Source organism: Myodes glareolus, chromosome 11 (assembly GCF_982192425.1).
Source record: "Myodes glareolus chromosome 11, mMyoGla1.1, whole genome shotgun sequence".
In the NCBI taxonomy this organism is placed as follows: Eukaryota; Metazoa; Chordata; class Mammalia; order Rodentia; family Cricetidae; genus Myodes; species Myodes glareolus.
In genome coordinates, this window is record NC_142036.1 from 28,812,086 (window position 1) to 28,835,288 (window position 23,203).

General features: G+C 38.5%; 1 protein-coding gene across 2 annotated transcripts in view; it reads left to right on the forward strand.

The window, feature by feature from the left end:
* Window positions 1-23,203, forward strand: part of Galc (galactosylceramidase) — a 48,845-nt gene that overhangs the window by 13,334 nt on the left and 12,308 nt on the right. For both annotated transcript variants that reach the window (XM_048449370.3, XM_048449371.3), the window contains 6 exons: window positions 1,746-1,784; window positions 5,724-5,854; window positions 11,739-11,894; window positions 14,307-14,431; window positions 16,907-17,034; window positions 21,088-21,177. In XM_048449370.3, the coding sequence (XP_048305327.2) occupies window positions 1,746-1,784; window positions 5,724-5,854; window positions 11,739-11,894; window positions 14,307-14,431; window positions 16,907-17,034; window positions 21,088-21,177 (669 nt within the window). The remainder of the gene's footprint in view (window positions 1-1,745; window positions 1,785-5,723; window positions 5,855-11,738; window positions 11,895-14,306; window positions 14,432-16,906; window positions 17,035-21,087; window positions 21,178-23,203) is intronic.

Below are 23,203 nucleotides of genomic sequence, written 5' to 3' on the forward strand. Positions count from 1 at the left end.
ATTGTAATGTGTCAAAAAGTATAAAACATACTGAGTTTGTGTGTTGGGGGTCAACCATATACCTGAAACTATACCTACCCTATGATGCCTCGCATAACTGTAGTGGGTCTCCATTAACATTTGTGTTTTAATACAGCACTGACTAAAGCTGATATTGAAGTTTTCATATACTCGCGATTTAGATTATTAGCCAGCACTTCCTGAGGTCCTACGGTGTGGCAGAGCTGTGCCCGTCATGCTTCTGCAACATCAGATTAATGAGCTCTTGTCAGTGAGAGGCAGGCACTGCCGCAGATTCCCAGGCCTCCTGTAGGATGATAGAGGCATGAAGAGGAGCCCTGGCCGCAGGACGGCAGACACAACAGGATGCTCGCTTTTACTCTCCCTTTCCAGATTATAGCTGACAGCCTGTGTCTGGAAATTGTTTTTAGTGTTGGCATATTTAACCCAGTGGTGTGGTTAGAAGCAGATAGAGTTCTTAGCTTTATCTTTCTGATGTGTCCATGTTCACTTAATATTTCCAGTGAGTGATGCTGACGTCTCATTTTGTTCAGATGGCTCTAATAACCACGTGCTGTGGTAGACATTCTTTAATAAGAATTGCTCTATTACACCCAGACTTTAGGGTCATCTCTTTAATGGTTTTCTTTGTCTGTTTTTAATTTTATCTTATCTTTATCTTTTTAACTTTTTTTAAAAAAAGAAAACAATCTTTTTTTTTTTCATTATACATACCAATCCAAATGGTTTTCTTGACTAAAAACTAAAGTCTCAGAAGTTCCCTTTCAAAACTGAAACTGTCCCCTACTGATTCTGAACTCCAGAGAGTGGAGTGTGTTTCAGTTTACCCTTCCTGATTAAGAGTCTGCTCCTCTGTTCTTGCTGATCATTACATTTGTCTGTGTAAACAAATTCCTTCTATACAGTGCCCTAGTGAATAATTTGCTTTTTACTCTGTTTATATATCAGAGTTATTTCAATGATTCTCATACCTGTTAGTCTCCAGTGCCCACTGGACCCTTTGTCTACATTACAGTTCTATTTTTTTGCATGAATATATACTTTGTTGTATATAAACAAATATGGAATAAATGACTTACTTTGAAAAAATGATTTTATGTATGTGAGTGTTTGCCTGTGTGTGTGTTTGTACACCACATATATACTTACTGCCCTTGTAGGCCAGAAGAGGGTGCTGACTCTCTGGGAACTGTGGTAGAGACTGTTGTGAGCCACCACAGGGACTTGAGATGACTCTGCTTCCCTGAAAGAGCACCAAGTGCTGCTACCATTGCGATCTCTCTCTAGACCCATAAATTACTTTGAAAAAATATTCTCTATTTTAGTTTTGTTAAAACTTTTTTAGAAAAGATTTATTTATTAAGTACTCAGTGGTCTGCCTGCATTTGTCCCTGAAGGCCAGAAGAGGGCAGCATATTTCATTACAGATGATTGTGAGCCACCATGTGGTTGCTAGGAGTTGAACTCAGGACCTTTGGAAGTGAAGCCAGTGCTCTTAACCTCTGAGCCATCTCTCCAGGCCCATTGTTAAAACTTTTATTTTTTAAAAGTTATGTTGCTTTATAAACATATTTATAAGTTCCATGACAGGCATTTCAAAAGACAGGAAAATAGCTTATCAGATATAATGAAAGATGGTATGAAAAATGGCCCTTTAATGATAAGGTTCATTTTCAGATATTTAAATATTTTCAATTGAAAAATTTTGGATTTTTGTTTTGCAGATTTGGAATGAAAGGCCATTTGATGCCAACTATATAAAGGTCTGTAAAACTATATAATCTCTTTTTTTCTTATACTTTTATACACAGAAGTTTGGAAGACAGATTTGAAACATTGTTTTTGATAGCATAATTAATTTACTAAATGTGATAAAAAATTAAATTCTTAATGTCTATGTTCTTGCTATTGAAAAGTCTGTATGCAATTCTTCATAGGCCCTGAATGACCTATCTGAAGAATTGGGTTGAATGTTAAATGTTGGGGTAAGGTTGTGGCTTCCAGTGGAAGTCATGCTTATTTGAAGCCCTTCAGCACCAAAAGGAAAAACAAAATGAAGCAAAACATTAGGTAGGTGTAGTGGCACACCTTTAATCCCAGTACTTGGAAGGCAAAGGCAGGTCTCTGTGATTTTGAACCCACTCTGGTCTACATAGTGAGTTTCAAGATAGGCAGGGTTGTATATCTCAACAAACAAGCAAGCAAAAATATGTACAAATATAAATATTGTGTGCATATATATGTATTAGCTTTATAATTCTGATAAATGTTATAAAAGCAACATTATTTTAGATTTTAAAGACTCAAGAAATTTAGCTTTATTTTTTTATCGTATTTCTGAATTTCTTTCAAATATCCATGATATTTTTCTTGTGTGTTGTGGTTCCATTTCTGGCTGTGCTAAGATCCTCTGGCCAAAAGCAACTTTGGGGAGGAAAAGGACTTATTTGACTTACATTCCCAAGTCAGTCCCTCACTGAGCCAATGAGGGCAGGAACTTAGGAAGCTTGGAGCAGAAACCACAGGGGAATGGTGTTGCTCAGCCACTCTCAGTTTCATGCTAGCTAGCCAGGGCCATCTGTGTAGGGACTGTGCTGCCCACTGTGAATTAGACCTTCCCATAGGAGTTAACAGTCAAGGCAGTCCCATCTGATCTGGGCAGTCCCTCAAATAGACACTCCCTTCTCATGCGACTCTCGCCTGTGTCAGGTTGACAGTTAAAGCTAGCTAAGACAGAGCACATCACACAACACAGTTCTGTTTGCCATTGCTGGAGAGTAGTACCCAGTATTTGTAAATCTTATTTCACTACTTTTCTCGGATCACTCTCATACCATCAAGTCCCTGCCATGAGGTGGTTGTTATTACCAGTTTTCAGGAAACAGAACTGAAATGATTTCTGTTACTGGAAAAGCCCAGTAGTTTTACTTTCCATATTTAGCATTCACTAGTTTGCTTTCCATCTCTATTTGTCTTGTCTTATGTCACTTTTCTCCAAGAAATATTTTGTAATGACATTTTGTTTAATTTTTTTCCCCGTTTTTCTTCAAATCAATTGCATATGCTTCTAAGCATATCATTTCCAATGGATTTCTTTCCCTTACTCATTTAGTCAGCAAAGCAGCCGATATCTGTTCAGTGCATACTATGTCAGGCATCGTTAGCATGTTTGGAATGCGGTGATAGAGAATACTGTTAATGCCCAAAAGAAGTTCTGGCAAAGGGATAGAGACAAAAATGTTAGTCATAATTCTTCTAAAAGAATAGTGAAAAAACTGGTTTTTCAGAAAGTGATTAGAAGAGATGGACTTTGTTCCTGGCTTGATTAGGAAGGTCTGTTGAAAGACGATGTACAGTTGTAACCCCCAGGTTGCTAAGGCAGCCCATCGTATTAAAGTCACAGCTGAAGGTGACAGGAAGAGCCCTTGTGAAAAGGTGCATCAGACCAAAGAGCGAGACTGACACTGAGCCCAGGCAGTAGGGTCCTGGGGGTCCCTGAAGTGAGGGCACATTTTAGCAACTCTGTCGTCAGCAAGGAGGTAGGGTATTGTTTGGAGAGCATCCATTGCAGCCACATTGCAGCTCCATCGAGAGCATCCATGTGCCAGTGCCAGGCTGCAGGCCTGACATAGGGTGGTAAGCAGGTGATGTCAGTGCAGTAGCAGAGAAGTGGATGCTTCTGGAGACAAATGCATGTGCCATGGTCTAGGACACAGGCTTAGGTTCCTCCAAATTTATGTTCCAACATGGAAACAGTTTTATAGCAACAAAACAAAGAAAAATATATGACAAGACACTTGTCCTATGCATTGGTGTGTAACATGAAGGGGCCTGCTTGTTGGGGTATCTCCTGCCCAGTACCTCACAGCCGGCAAACCCCAAAGAAAAATCACACACAGGACTCCATAAGATTATAAACTGATTGGCCCATTAGCTCAGTCTTCTTATTAACTAATTCTTACATCTTACGGTAACCCATAATTCTTGTCTGTGTTAGCCATGTGGCTCAGTACCTTTTCCAGCGGTCAGGTCACATGTTGCTTCTTTGGTGGTCTGGGCAGGAATGGCGGAGGGAGCTTCCTGCTTCCCAGAATATTCCTGCTCTCATCGCCCCACCTCTACTTCCTGTCTGGTTGACCCACCTATACTTCCTGCCTGGCCAATCAGTGTTTATTTAAAACATGATTGACAGAATACAGACAATTCTCCCACACCATTGGTGGACACACTCAATAGGTAGTTACAGCAAAGCAGACTGATTAGCTGGAGGCCTCAGATGTGATCTGATGATACCCTGAGCCCCTTGACTGGTAGAAACTAGGGTTCTGTTAAGCAATACATCTCCTCAAGTGCTCTGTTAGTCATGGGACGGTAGGTCCAACACAGAGGTGTGCAAACAATAGTGATTTAAGGTGCTAAACAATTGCAGTTAGCTCTGGACCTCCCAGCCTCTCCCCATCATTGAAGCTCTGATACGTTTACTGCTCTTTCTAGATCTTGTTCATAGAGGTGTGGGAGTGAGTTGGGTATGGGAGATGACACAGTGGGCTTATTAGAAAACTGAAGCACAGGATTGTTGGTGGAAGGCTGTGAGTCAGAAAGATGCAGGGACGGATGCTGAATGAAGGCAGTGCACTCCTAGCATAGTAAAAATAGTGTTTGTTTCATTTCTAGGAATGTTAGAATTTTTGTTTTGTCTTTGTTTTTTGAGACAGGGTTTCTCTGTAATTTTGGAGCCTGTTCTGGAACTAACTCTTGTAGACAGGTTAACCTTGAACTCACAGAAATCCACCTGCCTCTGCCTCCTGAGTACTGGGATTAAAGGCATGTGCCACCACTGCCCAGCCGGAATGTTAGAATTATTAACATTGGGTTTCCATTTTCTTTTAAGTTAGTAATTTAATTATTGCTCTAAGATTCACTATTATTGTTTTGAATTCAGACTTCATTTAATTTTCTTCTGACCTTGAGTTTTCTTACACTAATCTCTCTGGATGTAGAAGTGTTTAATTTATATATTTTTATATCAGAGTTAAATAGTGACAAATGAATATAGGGAGATGTTCAGTTCACATGGCTTTAATGAATACATGGTCCTTATTGTGTGGTAAGATGACTTCTGGAGAAAAGAGGAATTTGTTTTTAAGAATAAAATATATATGATACAGTTATTTATGTGCTCTGTATCACTTATTTTAGGATTATGTTTGCAGGGCAGTTATATTCATGATTGACTCTGGTTTCCTGGTAGTTTGTGTTCACGGTGTTAGTGTCTGAGAGTGATGGACAGATGTGGGTGTGTAAGCCTCTGGGCCTTTCAGACCTTCTTTCCTTCTTTTCCCATCAACAGATAAAATAGATGAAGATTTTGGGAGGGAGGGACCGCTCAATAAAGATAACATTTGAGATAGGATAAAATGCACGTAATTCTGTACAGAGTGCTGTAATCATATCAGACAGAAACTGATTTGTAAATCAGAGCTTACAGATTACGTGCATTTAAAAATGTTTTCAATTGCACTGCATATAAAAATATATACACATTTCCTGATTATTGTTCAAGAGTAAGTCCATAAAGACTAGACTAGGTTTTGACAGTCATCAGAATGCAGAATTTTCCAAAGATTCTCTGGCTATTTTGGTCATAGTCTAACAGCTAAAAGCTTATTAACCTTTGCTATGTCCTATTTATTTCTCCAAAGGAATTAAGAAAAATGCTGGACTACCATGGTCTGCAACGAGTGAAAATCATAGCAAGTGATAATCTCTGGGAGCCGATTTCTTCTTCTATGCTGTTTGACCGTGACCTCTGGAAGGTGGTTGATGTTATTGGGTAAGGTGCAGCTCTCTTGGAAAACCAGCACTTCAAGGTTTCCTTATCTGGGTGTTGACTATGCCTTTCTTCTCGTCTCCCCTACCCCCTTGATTACATTTCATGGTAGTATTCACTCAGTAACACACTGATCTCTCACAGTTCATTCCTTCCTCTTTGAGAAATGTGTTGGTGACTTTTTCAATAAATGAGTTAATGTTTAGATGAATAAAACAGGGTTTTATTTAGATTAGAAGGTAGGTATGTAGTCTTAGACGTTACCAAAGCAATGTTGTGAACTTAGTGTTTAGCTCAGGTTTCCTATGATGTGACTCAGGGTTCATGCACAGTTTGTAAGTGGCTTGGTATGCACACTGACTGTCTTTTCTTCTTGTACCCTTAGCATTTTGACTCAGACATCTGACTCTATTTTTAAATCTAATTTTATAATTTATAATCTATTTTATAATTTAATTTCTGCTGCATAGCTCTCTGGGTCCTTACTGAACTGTGCTCAGAAGTTTGATTTTTTTAAAAGTAAACACGTGTTCTGTGTATCATGACAGTATATAAGCATTTAAAACTACAGTCTGCATATGCATGGAATTTTATTTTTAATCTGTTGTGACACAGCTTAATTTCTGTATATATTTTGTTTCTAAAAGAAAAATTTTAGATTTTTTTAGTGTTTTATTTTTATCTTGGATTTTCAGCACTGGGGACCAAACCCAGGGCCTCATACATGCTAAAGCAAGTGCTCTACCATTGAACTATATTCCCTTGCAAGAGTTTTCAATGTTTACAAAAGTAAGAAGAATAATAAATATGTATGTTCTGACCACTCAGCCTCAGAAAGTAAGAACACATGGCCATTTTTCATTCCTGTGTCAATCCATTCCTTTTTCCATCTTCTTCATATTTTTGTCATGGCCTTCCTAAAGATAGTCTTTCCCTTTTTGCCATAAATAATACCGTTATTATACCTATGCATGTATTGTTTCTTGATATTATCAAATATGTATTATTCTTATTTTGTAGTTTCATCTATTGGTTGGTAATTAAGTCTCTTCCCATTGATTTATAATTCAGTCCCTTTAACTCCTTGCTTGTTTTCTTCTTGTAACTTACTTGGGTGACTGGGTTTTTTGTTTTGTAAAGTTTTGTAGTCTATATTTTAACAGTTTCGTCCTTGTACTTTAATACACATGTCTATCCTGTTTTTCTGGAAAATTGATGAGAGTAAATTAGATATGGGATTTTTTTGCAAGAGAAAGTGTAATTGTACATTTATAGTTAAACTTTTTTTTAAATGGAAGATTTTGCCTTAGAATCCACTTGAACAGCTCAGATCTGAAGGAGGAAAGACTGTTTTTCTTGAACGTGTTTGGCTAGCAAGGCTGTCGGAAGTGAAGGGTAGTTTCTGGTGTACTTCACGAAGAAGTGTGGAGTTTCACTGCTCATTAGTCATAGGTATTGTAGTGCAATTAGTTTTCCTCTGAGCGATAGCATTACTTCATAGTTTCTTTTGTTCTCATTAATTTAATGTTTTATTGACTGTGCTCATATAATGGTAAATGTATTATTTAAATGCTTTTTCTAAAAAATTGCTTTTTGACTTAAGATGTATTTGCTAACAGAAAACAGATTGGTTGAGTATATAAATTCACTGATATAGTTTAAATTCTCTGTATACTAATTACATTGTTGACGTGAGCTGTGTGGAGCTGCTATGTACATTTTCTCTTCCTAGCACAGTGCTGACTGTTTCAGTCTTACACGGTTGTTTGCATGAGAGTTGGTGCCATGTTACTTGGCTCATAGATAATGGATGTTTTATCTTTTTGTGCGTTGTAACTACTGATAGAAAATGTCATTCTGTAACTTATTCAGTATTTCTTGAGCTGAATTCTTCTTTATATGAGATTAAAAGAAATCCTGCTTTCAGTTTTTGTTAACTTTACATTTTTTTATTTTCAAGGTAATTTTATTTTAGATACATTTCTTGTATTGAATTAAATATTGGTCTCTAATACTGCTCTGAAAAATGTCTTAATATTTCTTTTCTTTTTAAATCTCTGTCTCTGTTTCTGTCTGTCTGTCTGTCTGTCTCTCTCTCTCTCTCTCTCTCTCTCTCTCTCTCTCTCTGTGTGTATGTGTGTGTGTGTGTGTGTGTGTGTGTGTGTGTGTTTATTTTCCCTTGGAGACCAGAAGAGGATCTTGAATCCTCTGGAGCTGGAGTTATAGGAGTTTGTACATTGTCTGTTATGGGTGTTTGGGAACTGGATTTGCAGCAAGCTCTATTGACCACTGAACCATCTCTCCAGTCCACATTTACAATTTTTGGTGTAACTAATGTTTGTGTTTTCCACGTTGCAGATATTTTCTGTTATTTAATGATGTGTCCTATGATTCCAGTAAGGCAAACTCTGCTGCTGTGGTGTTTGTCTTCTTGGTTCTTGCTTAAGGAGGTGTCTTCCTACTTCGCAAGACTTGCTTTTGTTTCTGCATGTCTCAGCCATTCTGATTCATAGTTTGATACTGGGTGTTTCAGATGGGAATCATTTTATCTCCAAGGAAACATTTGGCAACGTCTGGGAGTGTTTGTAAATATCTTAGATAAAGACCTGTTGTTAGCATCTTATGGGTAGATGCGGGAAGTGTCTGCAGAAATTCCAGGGTACACAGCTCAGCTCCCCCATGTTTATAACCAGCCCACGATTCTGGTTGTGCTGAAACTGAGGAACTGCTCTATGCTCCTGTGCTCTTCCCTATTTTCTTTGGGTTTTGTTGTTTGTTTTTTCAAACAGAGGTGATGAGGATCTAATTGTATCTGGGATTGTTATTTTCCATGCTAGGCAAGCTAATGAATTACCACAGAGTGTGCATACATATGGGCCTGTCACCCAGAAAACTGTAAAGTACCCAGGCAGGTTGGAAACGTTTCTATGCATTTACCTCAAATTGTAGCCATTATCCTGACCTCTAACAGCAAAGAACATAAAATTTCATTATGATGGCATTTCATAGAGGAGCATAGCTTTCCCCTCAGTTGAACACTTAGAAATTGATCAGGAAGGAAAATAAATAAAGCAGTTCTCATCTTTTTAGCTTAAAAGCTTTACCAGCAAAAAAAATCATGAAAAAAGTAGTTCTGTCTTTAATGTTTGTCCATTAGTTAGACATGCATGCCATTAGTAAACCAGGGAAACATAGTTCTCTTCAATGTTTCTCTGAACTTTGTATGAACTTTGAACTGCTAACCTTTCAGGTCACTTCTATACTTATTTTATAACTTATAAAATTATGCACACCTTTAATCCCAGTATTTAGAAGGCAGATGCAGGCAGGTCTCAAGATTTCAACAAGCTATTTGTATAATTGCATTGTTGACCACGTAAGATGTTATTATCGATTGTTCATTACAGATTCCGGGTGAGAAGGAAAGATATTTAATGGGGGTGTTCTTTTCTGTTGTTTTCTCTGGCCAGGGCTGATGTTAAATAACCCTTGTGACTTCTGCCTAAGAGATGTGATTGCAGGCTTGCGTCATCGTACCTACCTAATATGATGTCATGCTGATAGTCTGTGCTCTAGAAAGCCTTCCCAAGGTCAGAAGGGCCTAGAACGCTTACTTGGCTGAGCAATTTTGTGGCTCTTAAATCCTTCCTCAGTGGTTATTTGTGTTGTTTCTAGGTTTTGGTCTTCTGAGATATTCATTCCTCCCGGGATGTTTCTGCTGGGCCCCATCCTCCTAATGCTTCTGGGTACTATACATCACTGTAAACATGGCCCCCCTATTTAGTTTGTATTCTGTTCTGGTATCTCATTCATAACAAGCCTCTGCCGTTCCTGAAGGGATTGTTTGTTACCTGTTGTTGAACTTGTCAAGGCCTTAGGCTTGCCTTGTCTGATTCAATAGCCACCAGTCACATGCGACTGCGGTTCACCGGGAATGTGACTGATCTAATTTAGGTGTGTCAGAAGTGGGAGGCACTTGTCCCTGGAGGCTGTGCTTTCAGTTCCCAGCCACCCCGTCCCAGGGGATCAGAAACTTAGATTAATTACCAATTGTTCAGGATTATTATTAACTAGATCTAAAATGAGATATAAAACTATAAAGAACCCAGGCAGATTGGAAACCTTTATCTCTATCTATCTATATATAGATATAAAAATGAGACGTAAGAATATGTTAGAATTATAAGCTTGCAGTCATTAGTAGTTTGAATTAGCAGTTTGATTTTTTTAAAGTGTGGCGTAATAAGGTAAGTCCATAATTTCTTAGACCTAGAGGGAGCTGAGATGCTCTTGGGTGTTCGTCAGGTTGACCTGCAGCCTGACTCAGCTGTGTTGAGCCGCTTGACATGATCCTGTTGGAGCCTCACTTCTCTCCAGCATCTTTGTTGGCGCTCTGTTATATGCAGCCTGCGATTCAGTTCATCCTGCCATTCATGCTATGCCTCAACTCACCTGATCCAAATGATTCCCAAGATTTAGGGCTTTCTGCTAAAATGACCTGACCTAAGATGATATTGATTAGAAAGCCTTTAAAGTCATTTTTTTGGTGTTGTACTACCCTAGAAAGTACAAAGATTAGAATTGTTATATATTAAATCTCCATTATTCTGCTTTATATTTATTCTGCTTGTTTGTGAATAATTAACCTGGAAAGTTTCTACTCTTACTCTGAAGTTTAGCAAATGTACTCTTATTAGTGTATCACCTATCAATCTAGTTTCTAATTTTCGTTTAATATCTTAGTCATATTGACTCATTTAATCGGTAGTGTCTACAGCTGTCATGAGAGCAGTATTTTATCCTTCCAACAATCGGTATATATTTATACTTTACCAGACTGAGTCTATTCCCATGCTAGAATGAAAGGGCCTGGTCTTCTGGGACAGATCCTCAGTTGCTGCACTTTTGATTTCTTCCCTAGGCATTTCTTTGTCGTTGGAACCTGTCCTCTGTCTTGCAGGCTGTGTAGTGGCATTTGTGGATCCTGCTTACTAAGTTCAGCTGTTAAACCTTTCCTGCTTCAGCAGGGACAGTTGACAAAGTGTCCCACTATTGCTGCCTTGGCCCTTCAGGACTGAATCCCCATGGCTGAGGATAACTATCGCTTTGAGACAATAACTTAATTTTCTCAGCATAGTTCATTCTTTTCACACAAGAATTAGTGACGCACTATTATAGGTGCAGCCTTTGTGGATTTGTTTCAGTGCTTTACCTTGGAGTAAATGCCTAGATTTCTGTCTCCAAAGGACAGGAATATAGGAGAGGTTGCTTCTTCTTAGGTAGAATAGACTCACTCAAGTTGGGCAGTAGTGGTGCATGCCTTTAATCCCAGCACTCGGGAGGCAGAGGCAGGTGGATCTCTGTGAGTTCGAGGCCAGCCTAGTCTACAAGAGCTAGTTCCAGGACAGGCTCCAAAGCTACAGAAAAACCCTGTCTCAAAAAAACCAAGAGAAAAAAAAGAATAGACTCACTCACCTTGCTTGGCCTCTTCCTGGGTGTTTTCCTCCTGTCCAAAGCTCCCCAGCTTCCCCTGGAAAGGGCAAATATTTCTTTACTTTGTTCTCCACTTGTAGTGGTCCAGATTGTGGCCACTTTAACCATCGTCAGCCAACTTACTTCCATCCATTTAAGGTTTTCTGAATATTGTCATTTCATTCTGTGCATGGTTGAAGGTTCTGCCTTTCTATCTACCTGCTGTCATTTGGAGAGTGCCCGTAATGGGAGAGTGGGAAGCAGATGCCTCCTTCCCATCTTTTATCTTTCTTCTGGAAGATGATTGACTGCTTTAAAATAGCAGACCTTGGCGAAGATGTGTATTTCGTTCCCTCATCTCCCGTATAGAAGTGGTACCTTCTGACTGCTTCCCACTGCTCCCCTTCTCTTTTAGAGCTCATTACCCTGGGACCCGGACAGCGTGGAATGCAAGGATGACAGGGAAGAAGCTCTGGTCGTCGGAAGATTTTAGCACCATCAATAATGATGTTGGTGCAGGCTGCTGGGGTCGCATATTGAATCAGAACTATATCAATGGCAATATGACCTCGTAAGTTATTTGTAGTCTTTTATTATATTGTATTTATTATTATAATGTATTTTATAAAATACAATAAGTAGAAAAGTATAATGGATCTCTGTAATTTCATGCTCTAGATTCAATGGTTTTTAATATATGCTTTATTGACTTAATCTACATATGCCTAATATTTGTCTAATTTATGCCTTCTTTTCTGCATGAATGTGACAATTTGTGTTTGAGAAGAGTCTGTATTAAGTAACGTTGGTTTCATTGAGGTACAGTCTACTCAGGCAGTGCAATGATCTTTGAAAATTTGCATATATTTTAAATTACTTTGTGTCATATCATACCATCATATTTTAGTGTGTTTTCCAGAGCATTAGGATATTTTCTCACATATATTATTCTTAAATAATATAAATATCTTATTTTCATAAATATGAGCATATAAAATATTTCTAATTCTTAGTCTTTATTCATATTTTTAAAATGTCATTTGTAACTTTTATTTGTTTTAAAGAAGATATAGCACAGGTCTGTGTATTCCATTTAGCAGTTTTGGTCCCTGCCTCTTTTAATGTGGAATTATTAGCTCAGATTCTTTTCATAGCTACCTTTAAAACAAACAAACAAACAAAAACCAAGGTAGTAGCCTTTCGTTGGTACCCACGTTCACTCTGAGTAGCTGAGTCCTTATGGGACCTCTTTATCTAATTCTTCACAAAACCAAGTTTGTAAAGACAACACAATCCCTTTTATCCTTCAAGGGAACATTTCCTAAATGATTTGACGACAGCTGAGGAGTAATTAGATGTCAGTCAGCCTTATAAGATAATTGTGAGTCTAATAAAAGCCAACCAATATGCATACTTTCGTGGCCGCTTGTTCAGTATTAAGCTGATGCATGTTCTTTGCAGACATTGAGAAAATGAAGATAAGTACCAAGTGGGACAAAGCTGCCTTTAACGTTGCCATCTTGAAATAATGGTCCTTAAAACATCCCCTTATCTCTATAGACTTTTAATTAATATATTGACACCTTGGTGTATGGTCTGCTGAACAAGCCGCCTCTTACTTAACAGGGTATTGTAATGTTTTTCTCATGATAAATATGTTTTTACTTCTCATATTTTTTGTTTTGTCTTGTTTTTGAGACAAGGTCTTCCTCTGTTGCTTAGGCTGGCCTTGAACTCTCTCTACTCTCGCTCAGCCTCCTGGTGCTGAAGTTATAGGCATACACCACCACTTCCAGATACTTATCAGACGTCCATACATTCCATCACATAAACAAGTATTTCCTAAGTATGCCCTGTCTGAAGACATCCTGCAATGCTTGTTATACTGGCTCCTAAGCAGCTATTCACCTCCAGGGTCCTGGAACCCGTACATCTGCTCAGTACTTAGGGCAGTTCTGTTGATGCCCAAGTTTGGGAAACACCTGGAACAAAACAGAGGATGCCAGTCATGTGTGACCCAGATCATGAGAACTCTTATGATGCTCTCCACTGATAGTGTGTGTGTTTTATTAGCATTATTATTTTTGCTTTATGTTGAGGTAATGAGAAGGTTTAGATTTTCTAAGCATGCCAGAGTAGCTTTGTGTCTTGGGGGAGAGCGCTTGGTCAGGGAAGTGGAGTCCTTGGGTGGGTGCTGTTAGTACTTCAGCTGTAAGGAACCCATAATGTTTTGTGCTTGAATTTTCTGAGAGCCGTAGGGCTGTGCTCCTGGAGCTAGTATGTGCTGTAAACTGTTAGTGTCTCTCACCTTAAAGAAAGGGCCCCAAACAGGCCAGCAAGCTGTTTGAGTTGGTACTTTAGCGGAAGGAGGAAGGATAGAGGCTGGGGTTGTGTCAATACAGTTAATCCTCCCAGCCACCTGGTGATCCAGGTGCAGTCATCATCTTCAGTCCACAGGGGAGGGAACAGCGGTCAGCAGAGGTGAGGCTGTGGAGTCCTGATTTGAACCCGGTCTGGGAGTTCTTGTTTTCACACTGCAGCAGCTCCAAGTCAAGTTGGTGGAAATCACCTTGTGAAGTTGGGGTACTAGGAAGGCTGTCCATGGAGAGCAGTTAGAGATAAGCTCTTACATGTACTGCTTTCACATTTTCGACATGTCAGGTTAGGCTGAATTCTTGCATATGAATGTGTGTGTGTGTGTGTAAATGTGTATGCATGTGTTTTACATGAATACATATGTGTGTTTTCAAGAATATAGACATGTGTGTTACTTTTAATTCTCTGATTCACTGTTCAAATGCTTGGCTGTGCACTGCGCTGAATTTTTCAAGATGAGAGTGAACCGAGACGTCATATATTTTGTTTGGGGTACTTAAAAGTTTATGTTCACTTACATATCATTCTGAGATTTTTACTCCAGTTGGTTAAATATTTATATTACATAGCACTTTGGTGTTTCTTCTTTTCCAACTTAATGTTTTAGCACAATTGCTTGGAATTTGGTGGCTAGTTACTATGAGGAATTGCCTTATGGGCGAAGTGGCTTGATGACCGCCCAGGAGCCGTGGAGTGGGCATTATGTAGTGGAAGCTCCTATCTGGATATCAGGTATGGCTGTCTAGATTCCACCTCTCTCTCCGCAGGTTCTCTTTGTGAGACAAACCAGAAAGCACCAAAGGTGGTTATCAAACTGTCCATGCTTGAAGTGTTTGACTCTTTTAAGGGAGTTAAGCCAGTGTTTCATAAGACTATTTTGGATAACCTGACTGTCTTCTGTATTTTATACTTGGCTATTCTAAGATCAGGCCCTTATAAAGGGAGAATAGAGAGGGGACAGATAGCGTCATAGAAAAAGGGGATGTCCATTGTTGGAGACAGAGGTAATCATGTAAGTTTATGCTCCCAAATCATGGTTATAACTGATGGAATGAATATAGTTAGAAATAGTCAGCTAAGCTCAGCATGTCTAGGAGTTTGGGGGTTATTCTTTTATATTAGTTCCATTTTATTGATTGCACTAAAGTGAGTGAATATAGTATATTAATTTTGATACTAATACAATTATAATCATTAATCAAAAGAAATATACATGTTATGTAAAATAGTATGACTTTACAATGGTCCCTAAACATACTAAGTGTTTGAAGATATGAACTATAGGTAGAGTTTTCCCATCCCAGTAGCCACTTCTTCCCAAACAACCACAAGATAGTCTTATTAGTTACAAATGCTCGGCCGATGGCTCAGGCTTTTTACTAGCTATCTCTTACATTTTAAATTAAGCCACATTTTTTTTTTATCTACCCTCTACCATGTGGCTCATGACTTGTTATCTCATTTTTTATATACCCTGCTCCCCCTGCTGGCATCTCCTCGGCTCTATCCTTCTTCATTCCAGCATCCTTAGTTTGGTTGTCCTACCTATACTTTCTGCCAGTCAGCTTTTTATTAAACCTGTTCAAGTGACAAGTATTTACAGTATAGAAAAGGATTATTCCACAACAATGAGTTTTATAAAAGATAAAATTATGACTCTCATATAGATTAAAAATGGTCATACACTGAAGATTTTGTGTTTCTCATATGAAAGGAAGAAACCAGGTAAATGCTAGAATCAGCATAGAGGAAAAGTCATCAAGGCAAAGCAACTTGAGATCAATTATAAGTGGAGACAAGATGAGTTTCTCACAACTGGGAGGAAATCAATTAAAATATCTTCTAGACTTGACATAGTTTGTAACATGAGAGGGCTGGCTTGTTGGGGTATCTGTCCCGCCCGGTACCCCACGCCGACATGCCCCAAAGAGAAAATCAATCACACAGAGATCTCTATAAGGTTATAAACTGATTGGTCCATTAGGTCAGGCTTCTTGTTAACTCTTATAACTTATATTAACCCATTATTCTCATCTATGTTAGCCATAATGGCTCCGTACCTTTCTCAGCTGGGCATGTTACATGCTGCCTCTTCCGTGATCTGCGCAGGAGTGGCAGAGGAACTTCTCTGCTTCCCAGAATTCTCCTGTTCTCATTACTCCGCCTCTACTTCCTGTCTGGTTGACCCGCCTATACTTCCTGCCTGGCCAATCAGCGTTTTATTAAAATACATGATTGACAGAATACAGATAATTCTCCCGCACCAATAGTTTACATGGCTCAAAAACAGGGCTGCTAAAGCTACATACTTCCAGTGAAATCCAGGTCTTCTTCAGTATCAGTCACATTCAAAGGAACATAACCATACTAATAGCTAATAATCTCATAAATAAGATAAAAAACAATAATGAACATTTTTAGTATTTTAGTAAAATATTTAACATTTAATTTATTGAGTGTCAAAATTATACCATAGTCTTAAAAAAAAAACCAATTTCTTCCAAAGAAAGATAATTCTAAGTCAACTTGCTTTAATTTAAATCCACATTTTGATGATTTTCTTTTTTGTGTGTTATTTTCTGATTGTAATCCTGGCATTAGTTTAAATTCCTTACGTAGCTCTTCAAAACAGTGAAAAAATTAAGCAAGACTTCTGTGTGTTGGTTGGATAGCCTCTTAGTTGTTGGCATTGTTTCACTTACTTAGGAGAAGTAACCCTCTCCTAAATTTCTGACTTTGGGGCATTGGTAGGAACATGGAATATTGCTTAGTTTATTTTCAGGACCAGATTCAGAGGTGATAATACTTAGGAACTTAGAAACAAATCTGTTTAACACCAAACCATAAAATAGTTCTGATATACATTTTTTAACTTTTTAAAAGTTCCTTTAAAAACATTCTTTTAATTCTTCCCTGTTCTGTTAGAATGGAACAAGTATGGATGATCAAGACTAGGCAAGAGTCACTTAGTTGTGTACTCTGGGAATGGGAATGCACAACTACTATTCTTGAATTTCCAGGTTCATTTAATCTCATCAGTCATTCAGAAAGTCCTTCTGCCTTTCTGCTGAAGTATTTAAAAATGGAAGCATGAAGTTGGGAGATAATTTCTTAAAATGGAATGTAGCTGGTTAGAATCAGACGCTAGTCGGTAGACTATTTTCTTTCAAAGCCGTCTCATTTGCATCTTCTTCTCTTTCTCTACAGCTCATACAACTCAGTTTACTCAGCCAGGCTGGTATTACCTGAAGACAGTTGGCCATCTAGAGAAGGGAGGAAGCTATGTAGCTCTGACGGATGGCTTAGGGAACCTCACCATCATCATCGAAACCATGGTAACGGTTTGTTGTTGGGCACAGCTAGTGGGCACCTCATACTTTACCAGAAACTTGGTCTTCAGAGACAAGAAGGGCATTGCATTCTCCCGGGCATAGAGGGCACTTCTCTAAGAGTCTTACCACTGGTTCCCTGAGAGAAAGGAGGGGGGAAAGCGCCTGATGGTTACCCTGCTCCTCATGTTGTTTCTAAGACTTCCTTATCCTTAAAGATATATTGGGATAGCTGGCCTTGACCCTCACCCTGGCTTTTTATAAAAACTGTGGTTAACACTCCTATGGAAGGTTTCCTGGGACCGCGTGTGTTAGTCCCTTTGGGGTTGTAGCTAGGAGCTGGCCTGCCAAGTTAAACAGTAACTTTAATGGGGTGAAGATTGCCATTTGCCCATGCCATTTCTCCTTGCTATCAGCAGTTCCTAAGGCTTCCAGTATCACCACGTCCTCTCTAGTAATTATTGTCCATCTCTTTGCGTATGATCATTCTCAAGGATGTGAGGTGGTGTCATTGTAATTTTATTTACCTTTGCCTCATGACTAATGATCCTGGCTGTATTTTTCATATGCTCTCACTGGAGAAATGTCTATTTAAATCTACACTGGCCATTTAAGTTAAGAGTATTTTTTATTTTTCGTCTTGAATTGTAAGAGTTCTTCATCTAATCTATCTATCACCCCTCAGAAGACGCATGTGGCTTCTGTGTATTTGCTCCCATCATTATAGCATACTCAGGGTAGGTCAGGCTAATCTCACATAGTCCTGCTGTGTCAATATCCCAAATGCTGGCGTCGCTAGGCCCAACCTGTCTCTCTCTTTCTAATGGCATTCTCTGAAGTAAAAATGTTCTAAACTTGTGTATTTTTTGGTAAGATTGCTGTTATTTTAAGTCTTACATTTAGGTTTCTGATCCTGTTATTTCTTGAGGTGCTTAACGTTTGTTCAGCTTCTTCCTGAGTGTGTGTGTGTGTGTATGTATGCTTGTATACACACGCCTAGTTGGTCTTCCACCATGTTGTGAACAGTCTATTTTTCCACTTGGACTATTTTGCATACGTGCTGAAAAGCAATCTGTAACAAATTTGGATTTTTTTCTGTACTTGTGCTTTAGTGGCTACCATTGCATCTTAATTCCTATACTTCTGAGTGAGAGTTTGATGGGCGAGTTTAGCTTTGATCAATTTCAAGTTTGGTTATTTTGGGTACTTTGAATTTCAGCATGAGTTTTAGGACTAGCTCATTAGTTATTGCAAGCAGGCAGCCTAAGATTGATACTTTACTTACTCTGTATATGAATATGGGGAAGCATTAGCATTCTACCCTGCTAGTCAACAAATGTGGGGGTCTTTCTGTGCATTATGTCTTACTTAATTTCTCTATGATATGTTGTCTTTTTCATTGTGGAAGTCATATTTCTTTTTATTAATTTAGTAAACTTATTTATTAAATTATTAAATTTTTATTGATTTGTTTATTATTAATATTGCTGGGTGTTTTATTCTTTCAGATCCTACAATAAATAGGTTGTCTCAATTTTATTTTCAGAGTGTTCATTTCTCATGTGTAGAAATGCAATTGATTCTTATGTATTGATCTTGTCCTTTCAACCAGTTCTTTCTGTGGATTACTAGAGGATTTTGTTTAAATGAGCACATCAAGTAAGTAAGATCCTTTTAGTCTTCCTGGTAGTCCTCCCCGTATCATCCTAGAAACCTTGTGTTTCCTTTGTTTGCCCAGTTATCCTGCCCTTCTGCTGATCTAGAGAAAACCACTGCGGAGTGTGCTCTTAGCTGCTGGTGTGGCGTCAGTGTGTAAAACTTCAGGTTGAGGATCTTGCCTTTTGTAGGGAGCACGTTGAATCCTTAGTCAGAGTTCTGGTTTCACCGCATGCACGCTTGCGCTGCTTTTGCCTGTTATGCACGCTGATCATGGGCTACGTTGTCCTGACTGACTTCTGTGTGTGGAACCACCCATGCATGCCCGAGATCATCATCTGACGTCATACGGTAGCCTTTGTATTCTGTGTTGGATTCAGCTTCCTAGATCCCTTAGAATTTCCTCCCCTCGTGATGCCTCGTTGGCTCTGGTAGGGGAATAGTTCCTAACCCCATGGAGTGATTTGGGAATGTTTCTGGGGAATTTCTGAAGGTCTGGTGCTCTTCAAATGTTTGACAGAATTCATATATGATGTCATCTGACCCCAGGATTTTTCTTCATGAGTTTAAGGATCTTTTTACTCACTGTGTCTGTTCAGATGCTATGTTTTCAGAAGCGTTGGGATTTTCTGTTTTTCTGTCTTTTCCGTCCTTCTGATCTGTGTTGTTTAGCACAGAAGCCTGTGTTCAGTTCCTGTTCTACTCGGATAAAGCTGGTAGGAATGTTCCCAATGTTCCTCTTTCAGTTCTAGCCTTAGTCACCCAAGTCACGTCTCTTTCTTCTTGGTTGGTCTTCTAAAGGTTTATTTATCTTTTCAAGGGAATAATATTATCTTTGTTTGTTTTCTGTGTTTCAGTATTTCACACCAGTATTTATTGTCTTCATTCCCCCCCGCCCCTCCGTGGATTTGGTTTGTTCTTCTGAAAACTGTCCAGCTTCTTAAAGAAGTCAAGGTTATTCCTTTGAACCTCAAATATATAAACATGAGTCGGCTTCACTTCCTCTGTAGGCGGTACGTTAGTGTACTTTATCCCTTTTCTGTTCCGTTTTAACATTTTTGATCACAAAGTATATGTTTTTTATTGTTCTTGTGATTTATTTCTCGACTTCATTGCTCAGTACCAAGGTATCTTTATATTTGTGTTTCTGTGAAATTTGCAACTTTCATTGTTGATGCTTCATCTCATCCCATTCTGATTGGAGAGCATACTTCCCGGTGTTCCCGAGAGGAGCTGCAGCCGATGCCTTGCCCTTGGGCCATGCCGAACACTGCACTGGAGTAGACTAGGTGCCTTGTTGCCTATGGAATTCCACACAACTCTTTCTTAGATCTGTTTGGTTGTTTGTGTTCATTTCTCCACTGTGAATTGTGACAAGTAAACTCTCAACCTTGTAGAACTGTCTACAAGTCTCTCTTCTGTTAGTTTTTGTTTTCTATTATTTTGAGATTTTCTTGGTGTTATTTCAGATATTTTAATGTATTGACTTCTGGCATTAATTTTTCTCACTGTTTTTATTTTTTCTTTTGTTTTAAAGTTGATTTTTTCTCATTGCTACTTTTTTTGGTGGTATATGTTAGTGTATTTATTTCCCTTAATCATTGTTTTCAGCCTGTTTCTTTGAATGTAAACCTTATCTCCTTTTCAATAGCACAAAGTTGGATCTTGCTTTTCTTAAACTTGTCTGTCATTGTGGTTCGATTGTTGGATAGGCATTAGTGTTGCTATAGTTGAGTTTATTTTTGCCTTGTGATCTTTGTTTTGCACACTCATGGTTTTGTTTCTATTTTGTATTCCTCCTCTGCCATTTTCTTTCACATTTAGTGAGTGCTTCCTGAGGCTGCTTTCTGCTCATTTAATGATCTTTTCACTATACTTTTGGGAGTTGCATCTTAGCAATAGTTTCAGAATTCACCACGTATACCTTACTGCTTCAGGACTACTTCAGACTTCAGTTTCCTTGGTCCTGCGCAGATGCAGGGATGCTCTTGTGCCTTTTCATTCCCTTTTAGCTTTTATGTTTTCCCATTTTTATTATGCATATCACATTTCCAACAGGAAGAGAATAGAATGCTGTGAAATTATTACTTTAGATGATGTTTTAAGAGTATAGAGAAGAAAAGAGGACAGTACATATTTATATGACCTGTTATATTTATTCGATTTATGGTTCTTGTTCTTTGGATCTGTTTCTATGTATTTAGCTTGCCATTAGGGCCATTCCCTTATTCTAAGCTTTGGCCAGGCACACCCTCATTAAGGTTATGTTAGGATTGTATTAAATTCAAATTTGTTATAAATGTTTGCTTCTTTTGCTACTCTTCAAGCATTGATTATGTAAAGTTTCCCCCACAATATAGTGTGTATATTATTTGGATAACTTACATGACTCTCTTCCTTCAGAGTCATAAACACTCCATGTGTATACGGCCATATCTGCCGTATTATAATGTCTCAAGCCAGCTGGCCACCTTCACGCTAAAGGGATCTTTGGTAAGTACATATGTTTAACTTTCATTTTGCTTTCAACATTTATCTTGGGGTTAGACAGATGACCTAGTGGTTAAGAGTGCTTGCTACTTTCCCTAAAGATTGGAGCCGGATTTTCAGCACCTCTGTCAAATAACTCACAACTACACATGACTCTAGCTACAGAGGATCTCAGGCCTTCTTCTGGCCTCCAAATGTCACACATGTGACATACAGAAATAAGCAAATAAAATAAATCTTTAAAATTTTGTATTATATTACAGGTCATCGATTCTTAAGTGAAGTCTTGTATTATAGAATTACTAAGAATTTGTATATAAATGAAACCTGTCCTGGTGTCTTGTATCTCCTTCATTTCCCTTTTTAATAGTAGTCTTATGTAATAGCTGGTCTAGCCTGGCCTCACTGCACAGTGGAGGATGACCACAAACTCCTGAGCATCCCACCTTTTCCTGCTGAGTGCTGGGATTACAGCCCTGTGCCAGTATACCTGCTTCAGCGGGTGCTGGGTAAGGAATGCTAGGCAAGCCTGCCACCGACTGAGCCACATTACCAGCCTCTTCTGACCTTCTGCTTCTGACCTTCACAAACAAACAGAGACCAGTACTGGATAAAGCTGCCTAAGGCTTTGGGGACTTAAAAAGTCCTTTGTAGGAAAACTATTATTGGTGGTCTAAGAACAGTTCTGTGGCCTAAGGGATTTTCATTTTCCTTTTCTCTTTTATTTTTATTTTTTTCTTTCTCCCCCCTCCCTTTTTTTGAGACAGCCCCAGCTGTCCTGCAACTCACTCTGTAGACCAGGCTGGCCTTGATCTCACAAAGATCTGCCTGCCTCTATCTCTGAGTGCTGGGATTAAAGGCATACAGCAACCACCACCTGGTGAGAAATTTTCAAGCTCTAAAGCTTAGAGTGTTCCATACTGAAAAACAAACAAATGAAGCCAAATTAAACAAAAATACCCAAAAGTCACCATTTTTTTAAAAAAAACCTCTTATTAAAGTTGAAATGGAAGAAGCCAGTATACTTTTTTTTTTTTTACTAGCGAAGTCATAGAATAAGTTTTTATGCCATAGAATTATTAGGCAGCCAGCAGGGCTGGGGGTGAGGATAAGAGAGGATAAAGGGAGCCCAACAAGAATTCATTATATACATTCATAAAATTAAGTGAACAAAATTTATTAATATAAAAGAAGACAAAACGTCTACTAAGTGTAATAAAAAAAGCAGTGTGGTTTCTCTAACTCCTAGCAAAGGTGAGCTTGCTCACAAAGCACAGACAGTGGAATGGCTGCATTCTGTATTTGATTGAGCATCCTAGCAAAGGTGAGCTTGCTCACAAAGCACAGACAGTGGAATGACTGCATTCTGTATTTGATTAAACGTCCTACTCCAGGAAGCTGGAAGGCTTCAGAAAGAGGCACAGATCTAGGCTTTTTGCTATTGAACAGCTGTCTCCAAAATCAAGCCAAAAGCTACATGTTTATTTTTTTTTTATATTGCAAGCTCTTGCCACCCACGTATTTATCTAAAGCACATGACGAAGACATTCAGAGATGTTAAGACAACCCAGCTACGTGTGGGTTATTGCTCAGAAACCCTAAGATGCCGCTGGAAATGTTTCATTACCAAATTGTTAAAACTCACGTGGGTCTGGTGCTTTCCGTGTGGACCAACTGTGAGCATGGAGATGCATCTCCTCTTGAGTTCTTTTGAAAGATGAGTCTCTTTCTTATATATGTCTAGAATTATTGCCCTTGTCAAAGTGGTCCTCAGGATTTACTAACTTGAGAGAAATTACTGTAATATATAATATTATAATTAATGATAATTATGAAAATATGAAGAATAATTTAAGATACTTTTAGGACATTATTAATTATTCATACTGGATCTTCAGATTTTAGTTAGTATTTTTGCATTTACCATAATATTATATACTTTGAAGGAAAAAATTTAGAACATAATGATTACCTTTGAAGAAGTTTAATTTTATATGAATGACAATAACACAAGAAGGCAGAAGAAAGC